The sequence below is a fragment of the Marmota monax genome, unplaced genomic scaffold (genome assembly GCF_021218885.2).
Source record: "Marmota monax isolate L192 unplaced genomic scaffold, Marmota_monax_Labrador192_F-V1.1 WCK01_AAM20220418_F8-fsc01033, whole genome shotgun sequence".
Taxonomy (NCBI): Eukaryota; Metazoa; Chordata; class Mammalia; order Rodentia; family Sciuridae; genus Marmota; species Marmota monax.
Window position 1 is genome coordinate 20,867 of NW_026693187.1, and position 21,733 is coordinate 42,599.

A 21,733-nucleotide genomic window follows, 5' to 3' on the forward strand; every position below is an offset into this window, starting at 1 on the left:
TTTCCCAAATAAATCAATAAATATTTCAGTTTCTTTTAAAAACCACAGCTAGGACAGCATTGCTGATACCGACAATGGGCTCCGTACGCTTGGCAAGCAGCCCATGTGCCAAGACCTCACCACTCCTTACTGCCTCTCAGCCAGGCCCTCTGGGATCACTGGCAGTTAGTTATCCAAGTGGCTGTTTGAATTTGTCATCCGTGGTGTGGATAACACTGAGTCCAGGTGGTGACATCCAAAGCAGGGAAGAGCAGTTGTGATGAGAAAGGCTTATCAGAAAAAAAATGCAAGACCTCTCTAGGCTGACCCTGAAAGAAAGGAAAAACAGCACTGTTCTCTCCAGAAGAGAGCGGGGAAGGGTAAAGCAAGGCACGGAGCCTAGGAAGTAAAACTAACAAATAAAACGGCGAAGAAACCAGGACCCCCTAGAGAGGGAAGAGCAAGACACACCACCAGCGTTAGAGCCAAGAGAGAAGAGGAGCTCATGCCCCCAGACCCTCAGCCCAAGCGGCAGGTGATCCAAGGGTGCTATGAACCCCCACCAATCCCAGGGCCAAGTCCCTCATTAGTGTTCATCTATAGGGCCATTAAAGTTGACTTCCATAGCAACAGAGTATCTCCTTGTACATCTACCTAAAACCTCCAAACTAAATAATCAAGAGGCCCAAACCATTTTTCTTCCCATCACCAAAGGCAGTGGATCATACCTTAAAACAGGAGCGTCTAGGATCTGGTTTTCCTACCAAAATTGTAGTCTGGTCCATGAAGCCATTAAGTGTATCATGGGGGATTCTGTTATTTAGGAGGGCTTGGTGGAGGCTGGTCCTGGGGGCATGCGGGGGAGCCTACAAATCTCCCTAACTGTCACTCATTTACATGGTCCGTGCATCATCAGCCCCTAAAAATTAATTAATTTAATTAAGAAGAGGCACCCTGGCACACTGGCCCTGCAGCTGGTGAATACTAAACAAGCAAACGGCCTTTGGGCAGGGAAGAGCTAGCTACCTGCCACGACCTGACCCTCCCAGGGCCTGACCCTCCCAGGGAACGTCCCTGGGATCATCAGCAGTAAAGATGCACATAAAGCTGCCATTTGGGTTTGCCATTACAGGGAGGTTCAGTAGAAACGGCAAAGGAGAGCAGAGGGCCAGAAGTGAGTCCTGATGCTCAGGACTGCCTCCCTGTTCTACAGGCTCCATAAAGGAATCCCAAAGCTACCCTTTCAGAGTCTTTAAGCTCTACAGGACTTTGCAAATCTACCACTCACACCACAGTTTCCCCATCCTGGACCTTGTCCAGCAGAACTTAGGATGGCCATGCCTCCCTGTCCCCAAGGAGGCCATGCAGGCCCGAGAGGCGGCACCCATGGCACCAGAGGGGAGCCATTCTGATCCCGGGAGCACAAGGTGCTCAGCTCTGGCTCAGAAGCTGGAGGTCCTCCCAGCTGAGGGATGGAGGAGTCTCCTAAATGAAAACCATGCTCAGGAGGCAGGCAGTGGAGACTTTTGCCTCTGAAGTAGTGAAAACAACTCAAAGTAGACAGGAAGCGAGAGATAGATAAGGCTGAGGAAAAAGATGCTTCGCTCAAGTAGATAAATTTGGAATCTGAGGTTCTCCAAGTGCTTCTGCTTACAGATTATGGTTCTTCTTTCTTAACACCTCCGCCTGTACCCTCTGCCCCTATAAATGTGCACTTTCAGGAGTCCACCTACCTTCACAACCACCAGAGTAAGATTTGGTCTATCTGTTACACGTTGCAGCTTTAAAATTAATTCATTTGGGGTACATCCAGAAAGGATGCAGACCAATTATCCAGAATACAAGCAACAATAATTGTTGGCAAGGATGTGGGAGAAAAGGTACATTGCTGGTGAGACTGCAAACTGGTGCAAGCATTATGGAAATCAGTATGAAGATTCCTCAGAAAACTTGGAATAAAACCACCTTTTGACCCAGTTATCCCACTCCTTCGTTTATACCCAAAGGACTTTAAATCAGCATACTTCAGTGACACGGCCACATCAATGCTTATAGCAGCTCAATTCACAACAGGTGAGCTATGGAATCAACCTAAGTGCACTTCAAAAGATGAATGGATAAAGAAAATGTGGTACATATAAACAATGGAATATTACTCAGCCTTAAAGAAAAATGAGATTATGGCATTTGCAGGTAAATGGATGGAACTGGAGACTCTCATGGTAAGTGAAAGAAGCCAATCCCCCCAAAAAACAAAGGTCAAATGTTTTCTCTGGTATATGGATGCTAATTCACAATGAAGGGATTAGGGCTAAGAAAGAACAGAGGTACTCTGGATTAGGCAGAGGGGAGTAAAGAGAAGGGATGGGATAAGGAGGTGAGAAGGGCAGTGGAATGAATCAGACATTATTACCCTATGTGCATATATGATTAACAATCAGTGTGATTCTACATCATGTACAACCAGAAGAATGAGAAGTTATACTCCATTTATGTAGGATGTGTCAAAATGCATTCTACTGTCATGTATAGCTAATTAGGGCAAAAAAATGCAAACCAGTAACCTTTGGGAAGACTTCCTGGTACCATGCTTCAGAACTGCATACATTCTGACTCAATCACCCCCTAGGAGATCCTGTGATTGAGTTCCTTCTCCACCACTAGCACAAGTCTGTTTGTAACACTCAGGATTTCCCACACTCTGGGCCCACACCTGGGGCACAGGGAGGAAAATAACTATTTTAACATAGCCTCATAAAAGTACTCCTGGCCACAGGAACAAGATGGCAAATGCCAAGCCTGTCTTTCTGGCAGAAGGTATACCCCAGGATTTCCCTGAGATAAAAGGATAAGAAAATCCGATGCCACTAACTGGACTCTTCAGGAATTGAACCCCTAACCATGTAATACTCCTCCTCTGGGTGCCAAAGACGGAGATAAAAAGGTCCAAACAAATTTTAAAAAAAACCACTCTCTCCCTCTGAATCCTTAAAAGTCACTGTCACCCAGGAGTTTCCAGGAATCAGGAAACAGTCAAGGCATTTTGTGCCTTTTTCACTTAACCTCCATTCTGACAAATTCACCAACATAATCCAATCAGAGGAAATATCAGTGTAAAACCCTCCTATTACAGAAATGTGTGCCAAAAGATTAAAAAAAAATAAAACTTGGTGGTGACTCGATTCTGGACACACCAGTGATCAGAAGCTTTTGTTCTTGTTAGTAAAGTAAGTAGTTAGGTGGGGATTCTAGCCAGATCTACTTCTGGATTACAAAGGGACCAATGTATCATAAGTGGCCTGTCTCCCTCCCTCAAGCAGACAAAGAAGGAAATGAAAGTGGATTGTCTTAAGCAAATACATTTGTACAAACAACAGCTTACCTTAATGTTACTGGACTCTCCTTCCTCCCCCACCTCTATACCAAATTACAAAAAAAATTAAAGGACAAAAGAGTGAAGCCATTCATAAGGAATCCCCTGGAGAAGAAAGCCCACAGGCCCACAGGTGGCCCCATCACTTCCATTACTTGCCCAGGTCCTTTATCTTTAAATGTAAATCACCCCCACAACATCTCCGTGACCTCTCTTCATGCCTGTGTGAAGCCTGAGCGTCTAGAATCTATAAAGCAAATATAAAACTCACGCTGTCCTGCCCTGGATGAAGCGCGAGGTTCCTTCAAACATTTTCTAAGCTTAACCTGTCTCCCTTTTCTGGACTCTCCCACAACCAAAAAATGAAGGCCACTTAAATCCAGAGATTCAAGAGACCTTCAGCAACTCAGTGAGACTTTGTCTCTAAATAAAACATAAAATAGGGCTGGGGATATGGCTCAGGGGTTGAGTGCCCCTGGGTTCAATCCCTGGTACCCCCCCCACCAAAAAAAAGTGGATCTTAGCAGTAAATTCTACTGCCTAAACTGTATCTCAGCCAATAATTAATACTGTACCTACAATAATTAATACTGTACCAATAATTAATACTGAAAGCTCTCAACCAACCAAATGAGAAAACAGAATCTACCCACAACATTTCAAGAGCTGCACGAGTATCTCTGGCTAAGTATTTTAAAGAAGATGAAGGGCTGGGAATATGGCTCAGTTGGTAGAGTGCTTGCCTCACATTCACAAAGCCCTGGATTCAATCCACAGAACCAAAAAAAAAAAAAAAAAAAAAACAGAAGATGCAGAGGTCTGCAAGGTCAGCTGCCCAGTGAGTCACAGACTTTAGTGGCTGGGTTATCAAAGTGGGATCTCATGCTGCCCATTTTTCCGTGGGGCTTTTTAAGGTTTAAATGTGCTATGAAATGCTCAGCTGGAGCCAAAAGGCAAAAGTGTTTCTTTCTATAACACTATGACATAACCAAACACTCTCAACTTGAAAGACGATTTTCCCCACCACGGTGGGGCAGTGGGAAGACCTCAACTGCTGGGTGTTGAAATGCTAAGAAGATATGAAATCGGGTTTGACAACACGGCATTTCAGCAGGCACTATTTTACAGACTGGTTTCTGATTAAAATATGAACTTCAGCACACCTGTCATCCCAGCAGCTCAGGAGGCTGAGGCAGGAGGATCATGAGTTCAAAGCCAGCCTCATCAACTTAGCGAGGCTGTAAGCAACTCACTGAGACCCTGTCTCTAAATAAAATACAAAAAAAATGGCTGGGGATGGGGCTCAGTGGTTGAGTGCCCCGGGTTCAATACCTGCCCCCGAAAAGAAACTTCACATGCCATGAAATGACAGGGATAAAGCATCAGATATTCTGTGCGACCTCCATCCTTAAATACAGTCAAGCTTTATGTCAATTGGAAACCTGGCTGTGGTTTTCTTTGGAGTTCTGTTTGTTTTGACTCATTCATTCACCAAGGCCTCTAAAAAGATGCCTCACCTCTTCCATATGTTCTGTATCTACACTCAACAACATTCGTGTGCAGTTCCAGGTCATTTACTCCCAAGGCATTTGTCTTAAGAGTGGATCTTGTCAGGTGGGCATGGTGGCGCACACATGTCATCCCAGCCACTCGGGAGGCTGAGGCAGGAGGATCACAAGTTCAAAGCCAGCCTCAGCAACTGTGAGATGCTAAGCAACTCAGTGAGACCTGGCTCTAAATAAAATATAAAATGGGGTCAGGGATGGGGCTCAGTGGTCAAGTACCCCTGAGTTCAACCTGGTACCAAAAAAAGTGGATCTTAGCAGTAAATTCTACTTCCTAAACTGTACCTCAGCCAATAATTATTACTGTACCTACTGAATGTGAGTCCTATTTTTTTTTTTTTTAACAAACCACCTTACCAAAAGACAGTCCCACTTACAGAAACGTAAAAAACACACCCTTACCCTGTGGATCTGTAGATACTCTATCCTCACTGTGCTGACTCAGTTCACAGGGCTTCTTCACGTCTGAGCAGGAATCAAACCCCATGGTTCACACCAAGCCCAGACATCCATTGCAGCAGCTGCCCTGGGAACACTGGGAAGTCTCTGCTCACAGCTTTCTATTCAATGAACACAGTCTCCAGTTCTAGCCATCACCTTTGCAAGAAGACAAAATTAAGTCTGAGTTTGTCAAAGCCCCTGCTCATCTTGTCCTGTATCAAGGAACTCTTACACAACTTTGCTCCCACAAGAACAACAGCCTTGGGGTAAGTACCGATTGCTGCTGCATACTTCACAGGAGCAAATCCAGCACCCTCTTCCATTGTAGGCTGGTTCTGTTCCATGCCCCCAAAATATAGGAGATGAAAGCATGGTTCAGGATGCAGGCCCAGTTGGCTCAGAAGGGCATCCAGATATCAGATTCGACCCTTATTTCAGCCAAGTCTCCAGGACTGGCCTCCCACTCTGAAGTCCCCCCCCCCCCCACTCAGAGCTCCCACCCCAGATCAGTCTGTGTGGTCACACAAGCATGACTTGGCAAAACTGTGCTGTAAACATTTACTTGCAACAAACACAACTGGGATCAATAAGCCAAAGCAAGTTTAGATATGGTTAGGCTAAAGCTTGCACAAGCCCAAGATGAAAACCACCCACTCTCAAATCCCAAGTGGCAGCACAGAGCGCCCCTGCACTGACTTGTCAAGGTGGTTTATAAGGTCACGAGCACCTGAGAAAAGAGCTTTTCTTCCTAGGGGCAGGAGACAAATGGTAGGCCTGTCCCACCATTGGTGTCAATATTTATCTACGGCCTGGGCATTCACGGCCATATAAAACCAGGCACCCTTTACAATCCACTCATTCACATCATTTGCCACTACAAAGCCCCCAAACAGAGATTTATTTACAGCTTGAGTTTCCTCTCTGCCACTGCTGTAGAGGCTGGCTGGTTGGCTGCAGGGCCCGTGGTCTATGTTGGCTGTAATCCTGGCAGTTTGAGAATAATGCTCTCCAAGTATTGCAGAACAGCCAATATCAAGTGGCACTGCACCTGAGGACAATCAAGAGGCAGGGAAAGGAGACGAGGCACCTGCTCTCTCCCTTCCCAGGTCAGGCATGGCTCATGCACTGGAAATGAGCAAGGCTTAGACCCCGCAGGAAAGAAACTGAACCCAGGCATTTCTGAGTGTCACTTCCTCACCCAGCAGGCAACTCCAGCCAGCATGGAAGAAGCTATAAAGAAGCCTTCTTTATGCTCAGCTCCAACCTTCCTCAACATCTTCCTCCTTCCCCCCTTCCCCTTTAGCCTCCCATTTTCTGCCCCCCGCCACACACACCACTAGTACCACTCCCAGTAAAGGTGAGTCGCAATTCGTCTTTCCAGGTAAATGTCAGATGAAATCATTAGCCCATTAATCTCAACTGTTAACTCAATTCACAATAGCTAAACTATAGAACCAACCTAGGTGCCCTTCAACAGATAAATGGATAAAGAAAATGTGGTACATATACACAGTGGAATATTACTCAGCCATAAAGAAAAACAAAATTAGGGAATCTGTCCGTAAAGTTCCAAATGGATGGAACTGGAGACTATGATGCTAAGTGAAATAAGCCAATCCTCCAAAAATCAAAGGCCGAATGTCCTCTCTGATAGGTGGATGCTGACTCACAATAAGGGGGGCAGGTAAAGAAGAATAGAAGTACTTTGGATGAGACAAAGGAGAATAAAGGGAAGGGAGAGGGATGGGAACAAGAAAGACAGTGGAATGAATGGGACAGAACTTCCCTGTGTTCCTATGTGAACACACGACCAGGGAAACTACACATCATGTCCAACCACAAGAATGGGAAGTTAGACTCCATGTATGTATGATGTCAAAATGCACTCTACTGTCATGTATAACTAATAAGCACAAATTAAATATATATCAACTGTATGAGGCTCTGGGGACTCTGGAAATATCTGTGCATAGTGGAAACCAGGTTCACAGATGGATTTTTCCCAAGTCTCTCCCCAGGACTCAAAGTCTTCAACGGGGTGCTAAGCTGGAGCTCTGTCAATGAGCTTTCCTGGCTTCCACCAAGGGGACACCCTTCTGTGTAAATCAAAGCCATAGTGGATGGCTCTCTGTGTAGTGACAAATTAAAGAAGGACCTGCAAGCCCAGGGCAACTGACAGGACAGATTTCTCAGGCTAGCTCTCACCGACTTGCTACACTACTCTTCTGATGACACAACCTTCCCCAGCAGACGGGCAGCCCTCCCATGTCCCTGTCCAGGACTCTGGGCACTGGTAAGGAACTTATACCTTCACCTTTATGCCTCCCAACAGGCTGCAAAACACTTCCACTGCCTTCTAAGCAAAATGTGACTGCGAGTGATGAGCTGACATGATGCCTGTGTGCCCATGTGCCCGTGTGGTCTGCCAGTGGCCAGCCTCCTGCCTCTGCTGAGAGCAGGCCCACAGCCGAAAAAGGTAGCAGCCGAGGGTCTAGTCAGCTTTCATTTCTTTCCTTATATAAAAACTATATATAACATTTAAACAGCCAGTATTTCCTCATGTACACTCCTGTTAATAATTCACAAACCCACCGACTTTCACCAAGGATCAGAAATTTTAAAGGTGGTTTGTGCAAACACTCCTTTTCTTGCTCTCACTGAACAACTGGTTCATTTAACCGATGGCTTCTGTGGCCATTAGGAGCAGGCAGCACTGCAAGCATATGAAGCCAGGCACACCACAAGCCCAGTCTCTTGGCCTCTGGGTTACACAGTCCAGGTATAAACATTGCTACTAAAACCATGGAAATCTTAAGTATCATTCCCTATGAATCTGCTCCTCCCAACTGCTGGGTCCTCAGGCAAGTGACTTAATTTCTGATACCAGTCTTCTTATCCAAAAATAATGAAGAAATTCAGTAAAAGTTCTACATAGTACAAACGCTGATACAATTTTTAAAATGTTGAAGTGCAGGAATAGAAAAGACAGTACAATTAATAAAGAAATTATATACCAGACTTGAACAAAATAATTACTATAATCCTGTGATAAGACACCATAACTATGGCAGCCAAAAAAAAAAAAAAAAGCAAGATCTTAAACCACACTTTCGAAACATACATGAAAGCAATCATTGTCTGTGTCATAAGAATATTATTAAATTCTCATTCTCTAAATATTTGTATGAGCTACAAGGTTACTCTGTGAAGTAAAATATTCAAATAAGTAGTACACAACATTAAAAATCCATCCTATTGAAAAGTAAATTATAGACATGCCAGTCAAAAATGAGTGTCTAAAACTTCCAGCATAAAAATGGAAGGAGCTATTATGTACAAAAAAGCCCTCTGAGAAAATGACATTCAGGCTTTATAATTTAGCCTTGACTTCCCTAGCTCTTCTGAAGGCTTACCAATTGGGCAGGGGCGGGGGGTGGGAATCAGTAATTTGGGTATCTTCTAAAGCAAAATTATCTAAAGAACATGAATTTGGATTTTTACTCATGAAAGCAGAATAAGGGCAGCACAGGGTGGTGTGTAAAGGAATCAAACATTCGAAATGGAAACTAATTCTTTTTGGTATTCATTTGGGAAGAATTGAGAAAAGTGGGGAAGATAGAATAAAATTATTTGACCACTTTTTCTCCTATTACCCAAGAATAGAGGACACGCACATGGCAGCCAATTACCTGATGCTACTGGGTGACCCTTCACTTTTCAGATATGGTTGGAAAGTAGGATCCCATCCCTGGAGTATTGAGAGCCATGATTGGATTTTTTCCCTATAGCTGGTAAGACATATTGGAAAAAAGAATGGATTAGGTCTGTATACTTTATGCAAAGTCTGACCACATTTAATATTTAATTTCTAACTAATCAACTTTTCCAGGGAAGAGTAATTTTACAAGTTTCCATGGATTGCAGCTCTTTCTGTAGCTATCACCAACAGCATTAATTTTGCCCTCATTTATTACCCTATTGTTTCTGACACTAACTGTAAGCTGGTCCATTAAATATTATCACCTAAAAAATTAAAATCAACAATTCTCTGAAATGTCTTTATATTTTTCATTTAATGAATATAATATTTCCACCCTGTTCTACACCAAAATTACAGTCATAGAAACAAAGTTTATAAAAATATCTTCAAAAAGCTGAAATAAAATTATAGTCCATTTCAATAAGAAAAAAAAAAAGATCCAACTGTAAATGTAACTCAAAGTCTACCTTTTATGTTAAGTGAGGAGTCTGTATTTCATGAACTGCAAAATTCCATAGTCCAAACTTCTTAAAAAGGTGAAAGGTGAAAAAAGTGCTTGTTTAGAACTAAAAATATTAATTGTATGGATAATAAATGAATGAACAATAAACATTCCCTGGCTCCTACAATGTTACATGACATTGAGAATAAAACTGTCATGTGAAAAACTTGTTCTTTTCCTTTTAAGTCCACATGCTTTTCATCGTCACCTTCCCAACCAGAGCCATCTTTCAATCTCCCTCATATCTTCCTTAATCACTGCAGTGCAAATCATCTCCCCTTCCACTCGATCCTATGTCTCTCTTCCATCCTTCTGACATTCTGCATTAACTCTGATGTTACTTTTCTCTCAGCCTAATTATGTAGGCTCACCCTCCAGCTACATTCTCTTTTAATTTACATTTGTCTTTATCCAGTACAGTAGTCAGGAGAACTCACTTATTAAAATCTACTGGGGAATGGAGGAATCTAAAATATAGAATGTTTTTGTATAGTAATAATCCCATATGTATATATACACAGGACATATATGGACACTACAGTGAATAAAATAGTATGTATTTGAGACTTAAAGACATCACCCATGCTTCCCATAAACTCTTTAGAAAGTGTTGTACAGTGAAAAACAAAATTTTATTTTGTAAAAAACATGAATATTGAAGAGCACAAAGTATTAATAAAAAATAATCTCAAGTATATATGCAATTCCCTAAATATCAGGCATTTTGAGAAGAATATTAATAAGTACCATCACATTCTAGGATAGAATGTAAATTCCTAATTTATCTACAGTCATAAAAAGCTTAAATTTAAAGAGGCCTACATTTAGGACAAAACTTACAAAAAAGATATCTGTCCTTGAAAACAACACATTCAATTAATGTTAGGTGCAGAGCAAAGTATAATACAATTTCACAGCACTGGGAGATCAAGTAGATACAAAATATTTCAATAAAACTTCTAACCACGTAAGGTGACCCAAGACATTTCCTAATATCCATTATCAGGATGTTTTAGAATGTGTGTCTATGCTGCAGCATCAGCAAGAGAATATACTACATAAATAATATATTATCTAAATATATAAAGTGTACTTTTTGATATAACACAAGTAATCTGTAAATTACGAAAATAAAATTTCTCACAAATTGCTTATCAGGATTAAATTTTTTCTTCACTATGCTACATTATATGCATAAATATACATCATCATCATTATTATCCTTTTTTTTAAACTCCCATAAGCACTGGGTCATAATTTTAAAATATTAGGTACAGGCTTTCCGGTTTTCAGAAAAGAAAACCATAGACATGATTTATAAAATTCATTTCTGGTTAAGACTTCAGAAAAACACAAACCCAACTGCTTTTATGATTCAAAATTTTCAGTTACATTTGATATATTCGAATAAAGAGTTCAGGGCATAAACTGCTGAGAAAAACTTTAAAAAGGACCTAATTTTCTAATTCATCAAACATCAATAAATTCTATGTAGTTTAATATAAGTCCAAAGCTATAGTATGTGCTGCCTTACAGTTACACTGTAAGTTATATATAAACCTCGGTATTAAAGAAAAGTTTATGTTTAAAAGAATAGTTCCACTTCGTTAAATTTAAGACCACATTACGTAATTGAAGAAAGCCAATTAAGACTCCATTTTCAAGGTCTTTGTGGCTCCCAGCCCCCATTCCCCTCACCACTTCCTCACACTGTTTTTTTTTTTTTTTAATTGGGTTACAATCAGATCTTCTTGAGAAGATTTAGTTATAAGCCAATACGGGGTGAGGAATTATATTTTGTAGGGTTTAATCTTAAAAGAACAATCTTTTTTTTTTTTTTAAATATTTTATTTTTTAGTTTTCCGCGGACACAACATCTTTGTTTGTGTGTGGTGCTGAGGATCGAACCCTGGCTGCACGCATGCCAGGCGAGCGCGCTACTGCTTGAGCCACATCCCCAGCCCAAGAACAATCTTAATGTTACTTCACTGTAACTCCTATGCATCTATAACTAAAGATCTGCACAGTTAGTACAGAATAAGTACCTCTTATCTGAAAAGACTGGTACCAGAAACGTTTCAGATTTTTCTTTTCAGATTTTGGAATATTTGCATATACATAATAAGATATCTTGGGGATGGAAACTAAGCCCAAAGATTAAACCCATTAGTTTCATACATACCTTATACATGTAGCTTAAAGATAATTTTCTACAATATTTTCAATAATTTTGTATGTGAACCAAAGTTTCATGATGTAGAATTTTGACATTCAAAGTCTCATTATGGTGGTGTGTCTCGTTGACATTCAAAAAGTCTCAGACTGACTATCTATCTATACTTTCAGATTAAGGATAATTAATTCTAAGTGCAATCAGATTGCTAGACTCTAACTTTCTAAGAATGAAAAAGCTTTAAAGAGACAGACCCTGAAAGGCAATTCCTGCTGGATGAGCAGACTAAACAAAGGTAAAAATGAGGCTCAGCATCTCTAAATAACTACAGAAAAACGCCTAGAATGCTTCAGAAAGACATGGCATGAAACAGTTAAATTGGGCATGTCAAAGTTCTAAAGATCCCTGAAGGTCTAACATAAACTCTAAAATTGCTATTAACTATTTGGAGCATTTTAATTTGTATGTACCTTTTTGCAAAAGCAACATGGCTAGGAGAGTTCATTAATTTTCTTCAGAATTTCATAAAGTTATTAGATTAATAAGACTGTACAGAGCAAGCAGCTCCCAAAAGCCAAGTGCTACATCAAGAGTTCTGAACACAACAGCACACACTACACTAGGTAGAGCTAGTTGTAGCAAAAGAGGGGGCTGTCATTTTTCTATAAGAACAAATCTAAGTTGGACTGTGGATGTGGCTCAAGCAGTAGCGCACTCACCTGTCATGCGAGGGGCGCTGGGTTTGATCCTCAGCACCACATAAAATAAAATAAAGATGTTGTGTCCACCGAAAACTGAAAAATAAATATTAAAAAATTCTCTCTAAAAAAAAAAAAAAAGAACAAATCTAAGTATAGGACTGTACCAAAGCAGGCAAAGAAATATGAAACTAATCAGTTCATGGGAAAGTTGAAAGTAAAATATGCCTTATTTAGAACCAGGGACAATGAAATCCAGAAAGCTAATATTAAAAAAAGTCAACCTACAGGTAAATGGAGGAAGCTAGTAAATAAAAAAAGAATGACACTGAACAAGAATGTTCAAGAGGCACTTAAAAGAAACAGTGTGGCCAGCACTAATAGCTGCCTTAGTTCTCAGGGCTTTCTCACTCAAGCAAGTTTGCTATAAATCTTTCTGTTCTCTTGAAGTAATTTGAGTCTCTTCCTCACAAATATAAACACTTCTAAGTATTCCCTCTATAGAGTATAACTAATATGCTGACTACCCAGCTTCCCCTAAAATGGATATAAGCCTTCCTTTTCCTGCGAGAAAGAAACCATTCCATATGGTTTATATGGGGCTGGTAACACGCACCCCCATCCTCCTCAAAATACACACATTCACACTCCCTTCCTGTCAACTGGCTCTTAGACATTCCCACCCTCTCTCACTAGCCCATGAGTTCTTTTAATCTTCTACTCTCCTACACAGGCTCTCACACTCTCTCCTACACACTAACCTACACAGATTTATGCCCAAGCAATCCAAATACTCATTCCACTGGCCTCAATGCTTTGTTCAAGGCTGTGTACCAGGTCCCCAGGAAGCTAGAAAAAGTCCTCCCCATGACTTGCCCATACTAACATTACTGGCCAAACTGCCAGCCCTACAGAGCAACACAAAAAGAGGTAGAGTCCTAAAGACCCCGAGAACTTGTAGGCATACATACCACTCTTGGTATTCAGGACCAAATCCTTTTCCCTTAAACTTCGGAGCTGAAATCCTGAAGGAGTCCTGATACATCCTTTCAGGACTCTGAGTCAGAGATTTACAGCATCCCCAGGAACTCATCAAACCTCTACTTGTTTCTACCAGCAGAATGGTAAAAGGACTAAAAACTTTGTAGTAAGTGTCCTTCCTAATCACTTTTTGTAAACATAAAGTGAACAGCTAATTAAGAATTCAACATTAAAAACTGAAATTGTTTCTTCCATCCTACTCAAAGATTCCCTGAGTAGCACAAAAAGGAACAGACCCGTTCACTGTTCCAAGTTTTAAAATCTAACAATACATTTTCCTACTAAAGACGGAAATTTCTGATGAGGTGAACACATATACACAAAATTCAATAGCACTCTGGCAATTAAATTTGTCTGTGTCAGAATCCATTAGATATTACAAAAGTAGAAATTGAACTAGTCTTATTTACAGCCTCTGGCATATGGCAGGTGTGCTACAATTTCTTAAACGAATGAATAAATGTACTATGCCTATTCAGACACTTATTCTATAATCATTGCTACTTTTCACTTAGATACCATTATCTGTAAAGCACTCTACTGGGCACAGAGAAAATGCAAAGATCAGATAGGAACTCAGTTCTCAAAGAACATCCAAGCATTTTTGTGGCCAAAGACCCTTTATGAATTTTGGTGAAAATATGGGCACTCTATTCAGCAAAATACCTAAGCAGATACGATAAGATTCTGCATAAATTTCTAGGGATTCCCACAGTAAGAATTCCAGACTTAGTAAGATAAATAACACAATGATATAAATGCATTCATAAAACACTGTGGTTTTTTATTTGTTGGTTTTTATACACTAAGAAGAAACTTCTGAAAGATGAAACAATACTTTCAGAAATTAATTATATAAATTGGGAGCCTTTGTATAAGAAATATTAACATGCTGTGTAGCATGAAAATATAAACAACTATATACAAATGCAAAGGTTTTCTTTCAACACATAAAGCATAAATGAGATTAGAAACTTTTTATTATGAGAAAAAAATAACAAATATTGGCAGAATCCAGTCATGAGAAAGACACTGACTGCCCTTAGGTTTTACAGTTTTTGAAGTCTAACATTTAACTATCTTTATTGATTTAAGTGTTACATAATAATTAGGACTAGTGATCATTAAACTTTTAAATAGCATCAATAATAACTAAAATATATGGATGAATGGAGAAAGAACATACAGCAATGTAATCTACATTTTGAAATTCTGAGATGAAATTTCCTCTTGGGTTACAGGTTTCAATCAGATGACTAGCATACTCCTCAGCTTAAGAGGACATAATTTCACAAGACTAACTTTGACACCCAAATTTATCAAGCACCAAAATATACCATTCTACAATAAACAAGTTTTCTCCAACTATAATTTTAGAAAAACTTTACAATTTCAAGTGAATAGAGATCCTAAAAAGCTTAAGCTATTGAATTTTGCTTACTACCTCTCTAAAAACAACCAATTAAAAAGAAGTCAATTACTATTAAGAAAAATTTTCAGACTTGTGGACAAAACACAAAGCAAACCTATAAACCTGCATCAGTAATATCTTTTTTTTTCCTTTTTCTTAAGTGCTTTTCCAGTGAGTTATACTCTCACACAGAAATATTTTCCAAAGCAAGTGAAAAAAACAGAAAGCACCAGAATGAAGTTGATGTCCCAACAAGATCAATGGACAGATGTCAAAGTTAGAAGCAACCTCAGAAATTACCCAAACCATTCCTCTCTTTTATGTATGAAAGTCAAAGCACAGCAAAAGCATGCTCAATAAATTAAGAACAGATTCCAAATTTATGGAACAGACACAGGCCAAACATAACCAATATAAGTACCACAATAATGTATTTTAAAACATGAAAATTAAATTTAACAAATCTAAGTACTTACATTAAGAAGTAATTCATCTTTTGTTTTAAGAGGAAAATTCTTATTTTCTTTCTCAACTTGTAAATCATCATCTCCATCTGTCAACACTGGAGGAAGTGATATATGAGAGGAAGAGGAAGATGAGGAAGAAGACGATGAGGAAGAAGAGGAGCTTGAACTATCTGAATCTGTTTCACTGTTGGAGGAAAAAAGTTGAAAACTTGGTCAGTATTATTATAATGCTATTAAAATAAGATCATTCATCTACTTTACCCTGCTTACTACTCCAAGTCTAATTCAAAAGCTAGCATTTCAAAGCTTATTATAATATTGAGAAAGTAGTCTTTATTCTACCAATAACATTTTCAAAATCTCTGCTATAATCCAGACCCTTACTGCCATAGTTTCACATGTTACATGTCTAAGTATAGTTAAGTAAGTGACAATCTCTGCCTAAAGGATGCTCTAGGCAGGGCACCTTTTTTGGTCACCAATGAAAGAGTTTCTTCTGCCTTTAGACTACTGGGGAACCTTGTCTTCTCTAGTAGCTGAACAGCCTCTCCCCACAATAATCACCCCTTCATCCCACTGCTGTTATTTTCAGAATTTTATGATCCTCCATCCTAATCAGTTCATGCTCTTGCTTTTAAAGAATTGTTCAAGTACACATTAGATAAGAGGGAATTATTAATTTTATATAAACAGTATTTATGTATTAGTATTTTATTACAGTATTGTGTTTGAGAATGTTTCCCTTCAAGAACATATGCTGAAATATTTAAAATCTCATGATGTCTAATAACTTTAAAATGGTTCAGCAACATATTAAACAGTTAAAAAATGTTAAAACTGTTAAATCAAGGTGATGGCTATACTGGTTTGTACTAGTGTGTGTGTGTGTTTGTGTATACACGCATGCACACATGTGCGTATTGGGGATTAAACCCATGGGCACTGAATTGCATCCCCATCCCTTATTTTGAGACAGGGTGTTAAGTGGCCCATACTGGCCTTGAACTTGTGATCAGGACTCCTGTCTCAGTCTTCCAAGTAGCTGGGATTATAAGCATGCATCATTGTGCCCAGCTTCTTCCACTTTTCACTAGAAAATATTCAATCATATAGAAAAGTTTTAAAAGTTTTTCTATAAATTTATACTACATCCAAGATAAAAATCAATGACATTCTTCACAGGACAGTCCTAAAATTCATTTGGAAGAATAAAAGACAGAGAATAGCCAAAATCAATTCTAAGCCAAAAAAGCAATACTAGAGACATCATAATACCTGACTTCAAATTACACTGCAGAGCTATGGTAACATATGCATGATACTGGCATAAAAAGACACATAGACCAATGGTACAGAATAGAAGACACACAGACCATTGGTAAAGAATAAAAGACACAGAAACAAACCCACATATCTATAGCCCAAAACATACACTGGGAGAAAAGATAGTCTTTTTTCCAAATGATGCAGGGAAAACTGATTATCCATATGTTTAAAAAAAAAAAAAAGAAAGAAAGAAAGAAAGAGAGAGAAAAAAAAGAAACTATATCCTTATCTCTCACCCTGCACAAAAATCAACTCAAAATGGATCAGACCTAGGAATTAGACCAGAAACTAAGCAACTATTTTCTCAATAGGACCCCTAAAGCTCAGGAAATAATTCCAAGGATTAATAAGTGGATGGCATCAAATTTAAAAGCTTCTGCACACCAAGGGACACAATTAGGAATATGATGAGAGAACCTACAGAATTGGAGAAAATCTTTGTACTCTTCTGACAGAGGATTAATATCTAGAATACATAAAAGAGCTCAAAAAACTTCACACCAAAAAAGCAAATAACCCAATTAATAAATGACAGACTCAAATTAAAAACAGTTCTCAAAAGAAATACAAATGGCCAACAAATACATAAAAAACGTTCAACATTGTTAGTCATTAGGGAAATGCAAATCAAAATGAGATTTTATGTTATGCTAGTCAGAATGACAGTCACCAAGTACACAAATAATAATAAATGCTGGAGAAGATGTGGAGAAAAAAGGAACACTTTCACACTGTTGGTGTGATACTGTAAAATAGTACAAACATCAGTATGGAGGTTCCTCAAAAGACTAGGCATGGAACCACCATATGACCCAGTTGTAACATTTCTCATTATTTATCCTTAAGAATTAAAGTCATCATACTAGCATGATACATGCATACCCATGTTTATAGCAGCATAATTTACAACAACCAATCTATGGAACCAGCCTAGGTGTCCATCAACGATGAATAGATAAATAAAATGTTGTATATATACACAATGGAGTTTTATTCAGCCATAATGAAAAATGAAATTATGTCACTTACAGGAAAATGGATAGAACTAAAGACCATTATGATAAGTGAAATAAATCAAAACTCAGAATGTTGTTTTCTCTCATATGTGGAAGCTAGAGAGGAAAAAAAGGGGGGAGGACTCTCATGAAAAGGAAAGGGAAATCAGTAGAGGAAAGGGACCAAGGGGTGGGAGATGGGGTGGGATGGGCAAAGTGCTTGGGAGTGATATTGGACAAATTATAGTGTATTATGTGCATCTACAAATATAAAAAACAAATTCTATCAGTATGTACAACTATAACGTGCCAAAAAAATGTAGGAAAAAAAAGTTTTCCTGTAAATTTATACTGTATCCAATATGAAAGTCATGCTCCTTAGCATGAGATCTTAAGAGTGTTAGCAATCAGGTTCCTGGTAAACTCCACAATCCCATCTCCCACCACTTCTCACATGGATCCCATATCTAGCATACAAACTCATATAACTTTCCATAGCCCCTAACATTTTCACAACACACCACTGCTTGCGCTATTTTCCTTGCCTGCAATGCCCTCAACCCAGAAAAATTCTCTTTATAGTTTCAACTCAAATATTATCTCCTATGAAACCACCCCCACTCACCAAATTTACTTCTTTCCCTAATTCCCACAGCAATTCTCAAATTGCTACTATACTCTATTAGTACTCTAACATAATTCTTTGAAAACCATGCTGGGTTACCAAAAACCTGAAACCAAATACCACATATATGTATCAAAACGTTGTCTAACTACTAGTACAGGGCAATGGTTGTACCACTTTTCATTTTTTCAAATATTTGGTACCCCCTTCCATCATCCACATATGGTCAGTACTGTCCCCATATTGTTCGGTTTATTGGAATGACATACCCCAATGCCTGCCTTCAAAACTTGTCCCCAGATCATCTAGCACTTACTTCACTTTCCTAGTGACATGGACTCTGAAATCCCATAAGATGATTATAATCTGAGAACTGCCAAAATATCCTGCCTTGTTTATAAATGGCTTACTTGCCCCTCTCCTCTATACATTCCTTCTTGCTGTATTTAAATTCTTCATCCTTCTCCATACCCTCTACTCTTAGTTGATATTTCCCTGAAAACTCCTTTTCTCCTCACTGTGTATCCTCAGTACCTGCTCCCACCCCCAATTATTCAAATATTTGTAGGTAATGTTCAATGAGGTTTTATTACAAGCCATATACTGGAGCCTTCTCTCACAAGACACAAGGAAGGAGGGTTGTTTTATAAAACGTATTTAGAGCATAAAAAACTAAATAACTGTTTAGCTAATTTCATGAACTTGTACTCCCTACAAGGATTCTAAAATTAACATGATTTTCAAGAACTTCAGAACACACAAAATAATGCTTATGATCCTTATTTCATCTGATAAAAAAAAAAAAAAACCCAGGACTACACTCTAGACTTAACACACACACAAATAATAATAACAACAACAACAAACAACAACAAAACAACTGTAACTCAGATCTGACCCAAAAAGTTACAGCCACAGAGTATATGCCAAACTGAATAGTTAAAAGAAAAAAAGAAAAAAAAAACAGACTTCGAATTGAAAATTACACTCCCCATACATAAAACCACTTTGGCTATCAAATTTAGAAAAGTAGCGTGCAAGGCAAGAGCTAAGCAAAGGGCAGTGCAAACTCGCGGTCAACACGTGCGCCCCGAGTACCAGCTACCTCACCGCCCTCTAAGCCCACCCCGGCACCTTCTGGGCTCATAGGTGCCGCTCCCAGCGCGGGTCACACAAGCTCCATCCCCGCAGCTCCGGGGCTCCTAGGCACTCCACCTGTCGGAGTCCGAGTCCCAGGTCTCCGAGGAGTGCGGGGTCTGCGCCAGCCGGGTGGCGGCCGGCCGGTGATGCAGGCCCCGCAGCGCGGCAGTTCTGGCGCAGGCTGGGGCGCAGGGCTCCCGCCCGCCTCAGCGCTCGGGGAAGGCGGTGGTGGTTGCTCCCCTGCAGGCTGAACCTCCACGGCCTGCTCACCGTCTGGGCAACCCTCTTCCGACTGCAGCGGCGGCTGCGACCCCGGCGCGGGAACTGAGTCCGGAGACTGCACCTCTGCACCATGGTCAACCCCAGAGCCAGGGCCACTGAATTTCAGGGTTTCCAGCTGAGCGGCCGCAGCCTCCACTACCTCCATCGCGCCGCGCCAGACACCGAGACGGCCTCACGTTCCGGACCTGCAGACAACCTCTCTTCTCCCGCCAAAGAAAGTAAACCTCCCTCTGCAAGGGAGACAACCTTGCCAGATGCAAAGGTTCCGCGTTCCACAGGTGCCTGAAGACACGCCCCCGGCGTTATCCAGCGACACTTCCGGGAGAGCGTGTGACGTAACGTGACGCGACGGCGCGACGCCATTCACTGGAGGCGGGCCTACCTGGGCCCTTGGGAAGTAGGCCACAGTACTGGGAGCGCCGATTTGAAGCCTGATTAGGGAACAGGAGAGGTGCCCAAGGAGTGCTAGGTTCTGTACAGCAGAATCTTAAGCCAGTTGTTTTTGTATTTGTCCCCTCCACTCCCACCCCAACTCCGGGAACTAAGCATTGAACCCAGGCACACCAAGCCTTTTTTGAGATGGGATTTCAACAAATTTTTAGGGCCACGCTAAATTGCTGAGGCTGGCCTCGAACTTTGGACCCTCCTGCCTCAGCATCCCCAGTCGCTTTGATTACAGGTGATTGTCATCATGTCCGATTTAAACCAGGACATCTTGAAAAGACCTTTCTGGTAATTTAATTGAAGTTAGATTGGTGGACCTACAGATAGAAAGCACATTTATCAAACATCTCAAAAAAAAAAAAAAAAAAAAAAAAGCTGGGCGCAGTGATGCATGCTTGTAATGGCAGGGACTGAGGCCAGAGGATCACAATTTCAAATTCAGCCTCAGCAATTTAGCAAGACCCTGTCTCAAAAAAAAAAAAAAAAAGGACTGGGGATGTGGGTTAGCGTTGAAGTGTCCCTGGATATAACTCCCAGTGCTGGAAACAAACAAAACACCAAACCTACAATTATTCCGTTTCTCTTTTCCCCAAAGTACTCCCAAAATAGCAGTAACAGCGAGATTTTGCTGCTTGTTGATGTTATGTGGATGTCCTTATTGTAGTTGACTCTGCTTCTCAGAAAGGATGGGATGACACCAACCTGGGAAACCTTTTGGTTCCTGCATTTCCTGAGAAACCTTTAGTTTGGATTGTAAAGAGGGTAAGATAAAGTTCTTATCACAGAGGAAGATAGACTTCTCTGTTTTCCTATTAGATCTTCATTGTGATGTATCAGTTACTCGAGTAATAATCATTAGTACAATTTGCTAAGCATGCATATATTATCAAGGACTGTGCTAAAGATTTTATAAATTATTCATTGAGAATTTATTATAGACCATCCATAGTAGTAGAACTTTCACACAAATTTAAGGCAAATATAATCAATTACTCTTCAGTATCCAAGGGGAATTGGTCCCCAGGGCCCTGCAAATATCAAATTTTAAGGATTTTGATGTAATAGTTAAAATGATGTAATAATTTATAATCTATACACATCTTCCTGTCTGTATACTTTAAATATCTTTAGGATTATTTAGATATTTACAATATCAAAAACAGTATAAACAGTATGTAAATTATTATAGTATGTTTTAGGAAATGACAAGAAAACATTCAGTGTTGACAAAATTTTAAGAACTATTTTCAAACATTTGTTGGTTGAATTTATGGATGTGGAACCTACTGATAGGGTCAACCGAAGAAGGCAGATAACCATAATTTTAAGGAATTTACAATCTAGTAGAAGTAAAAAAAGGTAAATGTACAGGAGATAACTAGAAAGAAATTTAATAGAAGATGCAAGTGTTGCAGCAAAGGGAACTTAGGTAGGGCTGGTGAGCTGTATCATGGAAATCCTCCCAAGTGAAACAGGAATTTAAATTTGAAATAGTACGTAGTATTGTAGTG

General features: G+C 39.8%; 1 protein-coding gene across 8 annotated transcripts in view; it reads right to left on the bottom strand.

Moving 5' to 3' along the window:
* Nucleotides 1-20,095, bottom strand: part of LOC124100498 (uncharacterized) — a 40,919-nt gene extending 20,824 nt beyond the window's left edge. Inside the window, exons 1-5 of one of the 8 annotated variants that reach the window (XR_009227953.1) lie at nt 19,767-20,095; nt 15,420-15,594; nt 9,048-9,146; nt 6,264-6,406; nt 5,320-5,514 (exon numbers count right to left, since the gene is read on the bottom strand). Coding sequence is in view for 4 of the 8 variants with exons in the window: in XM_058583045.1 (XP_058439028.1) it covers nt 9,048-9,146; nt 15,420-15,496 (176 nt within the window). In the remaining 4 variants the exon portion in view is untranslated. Of the gene's footprint in view, nt 1-5,319; nt 5,515-6,263; nt 6,407-9,047; nt 9,147-15,419; nt 15,595-19,490 lie in introns of all 8 variants that reach the window. The other 7 variants (XR_009227954.1, XR_006854326.2, XM_058583045.1 and 4 more) reach the window with 7 other exon arrangements.
* Between the last annotated feature and the right edge of the window lie 1,638 nt (nt 20,096-21,733).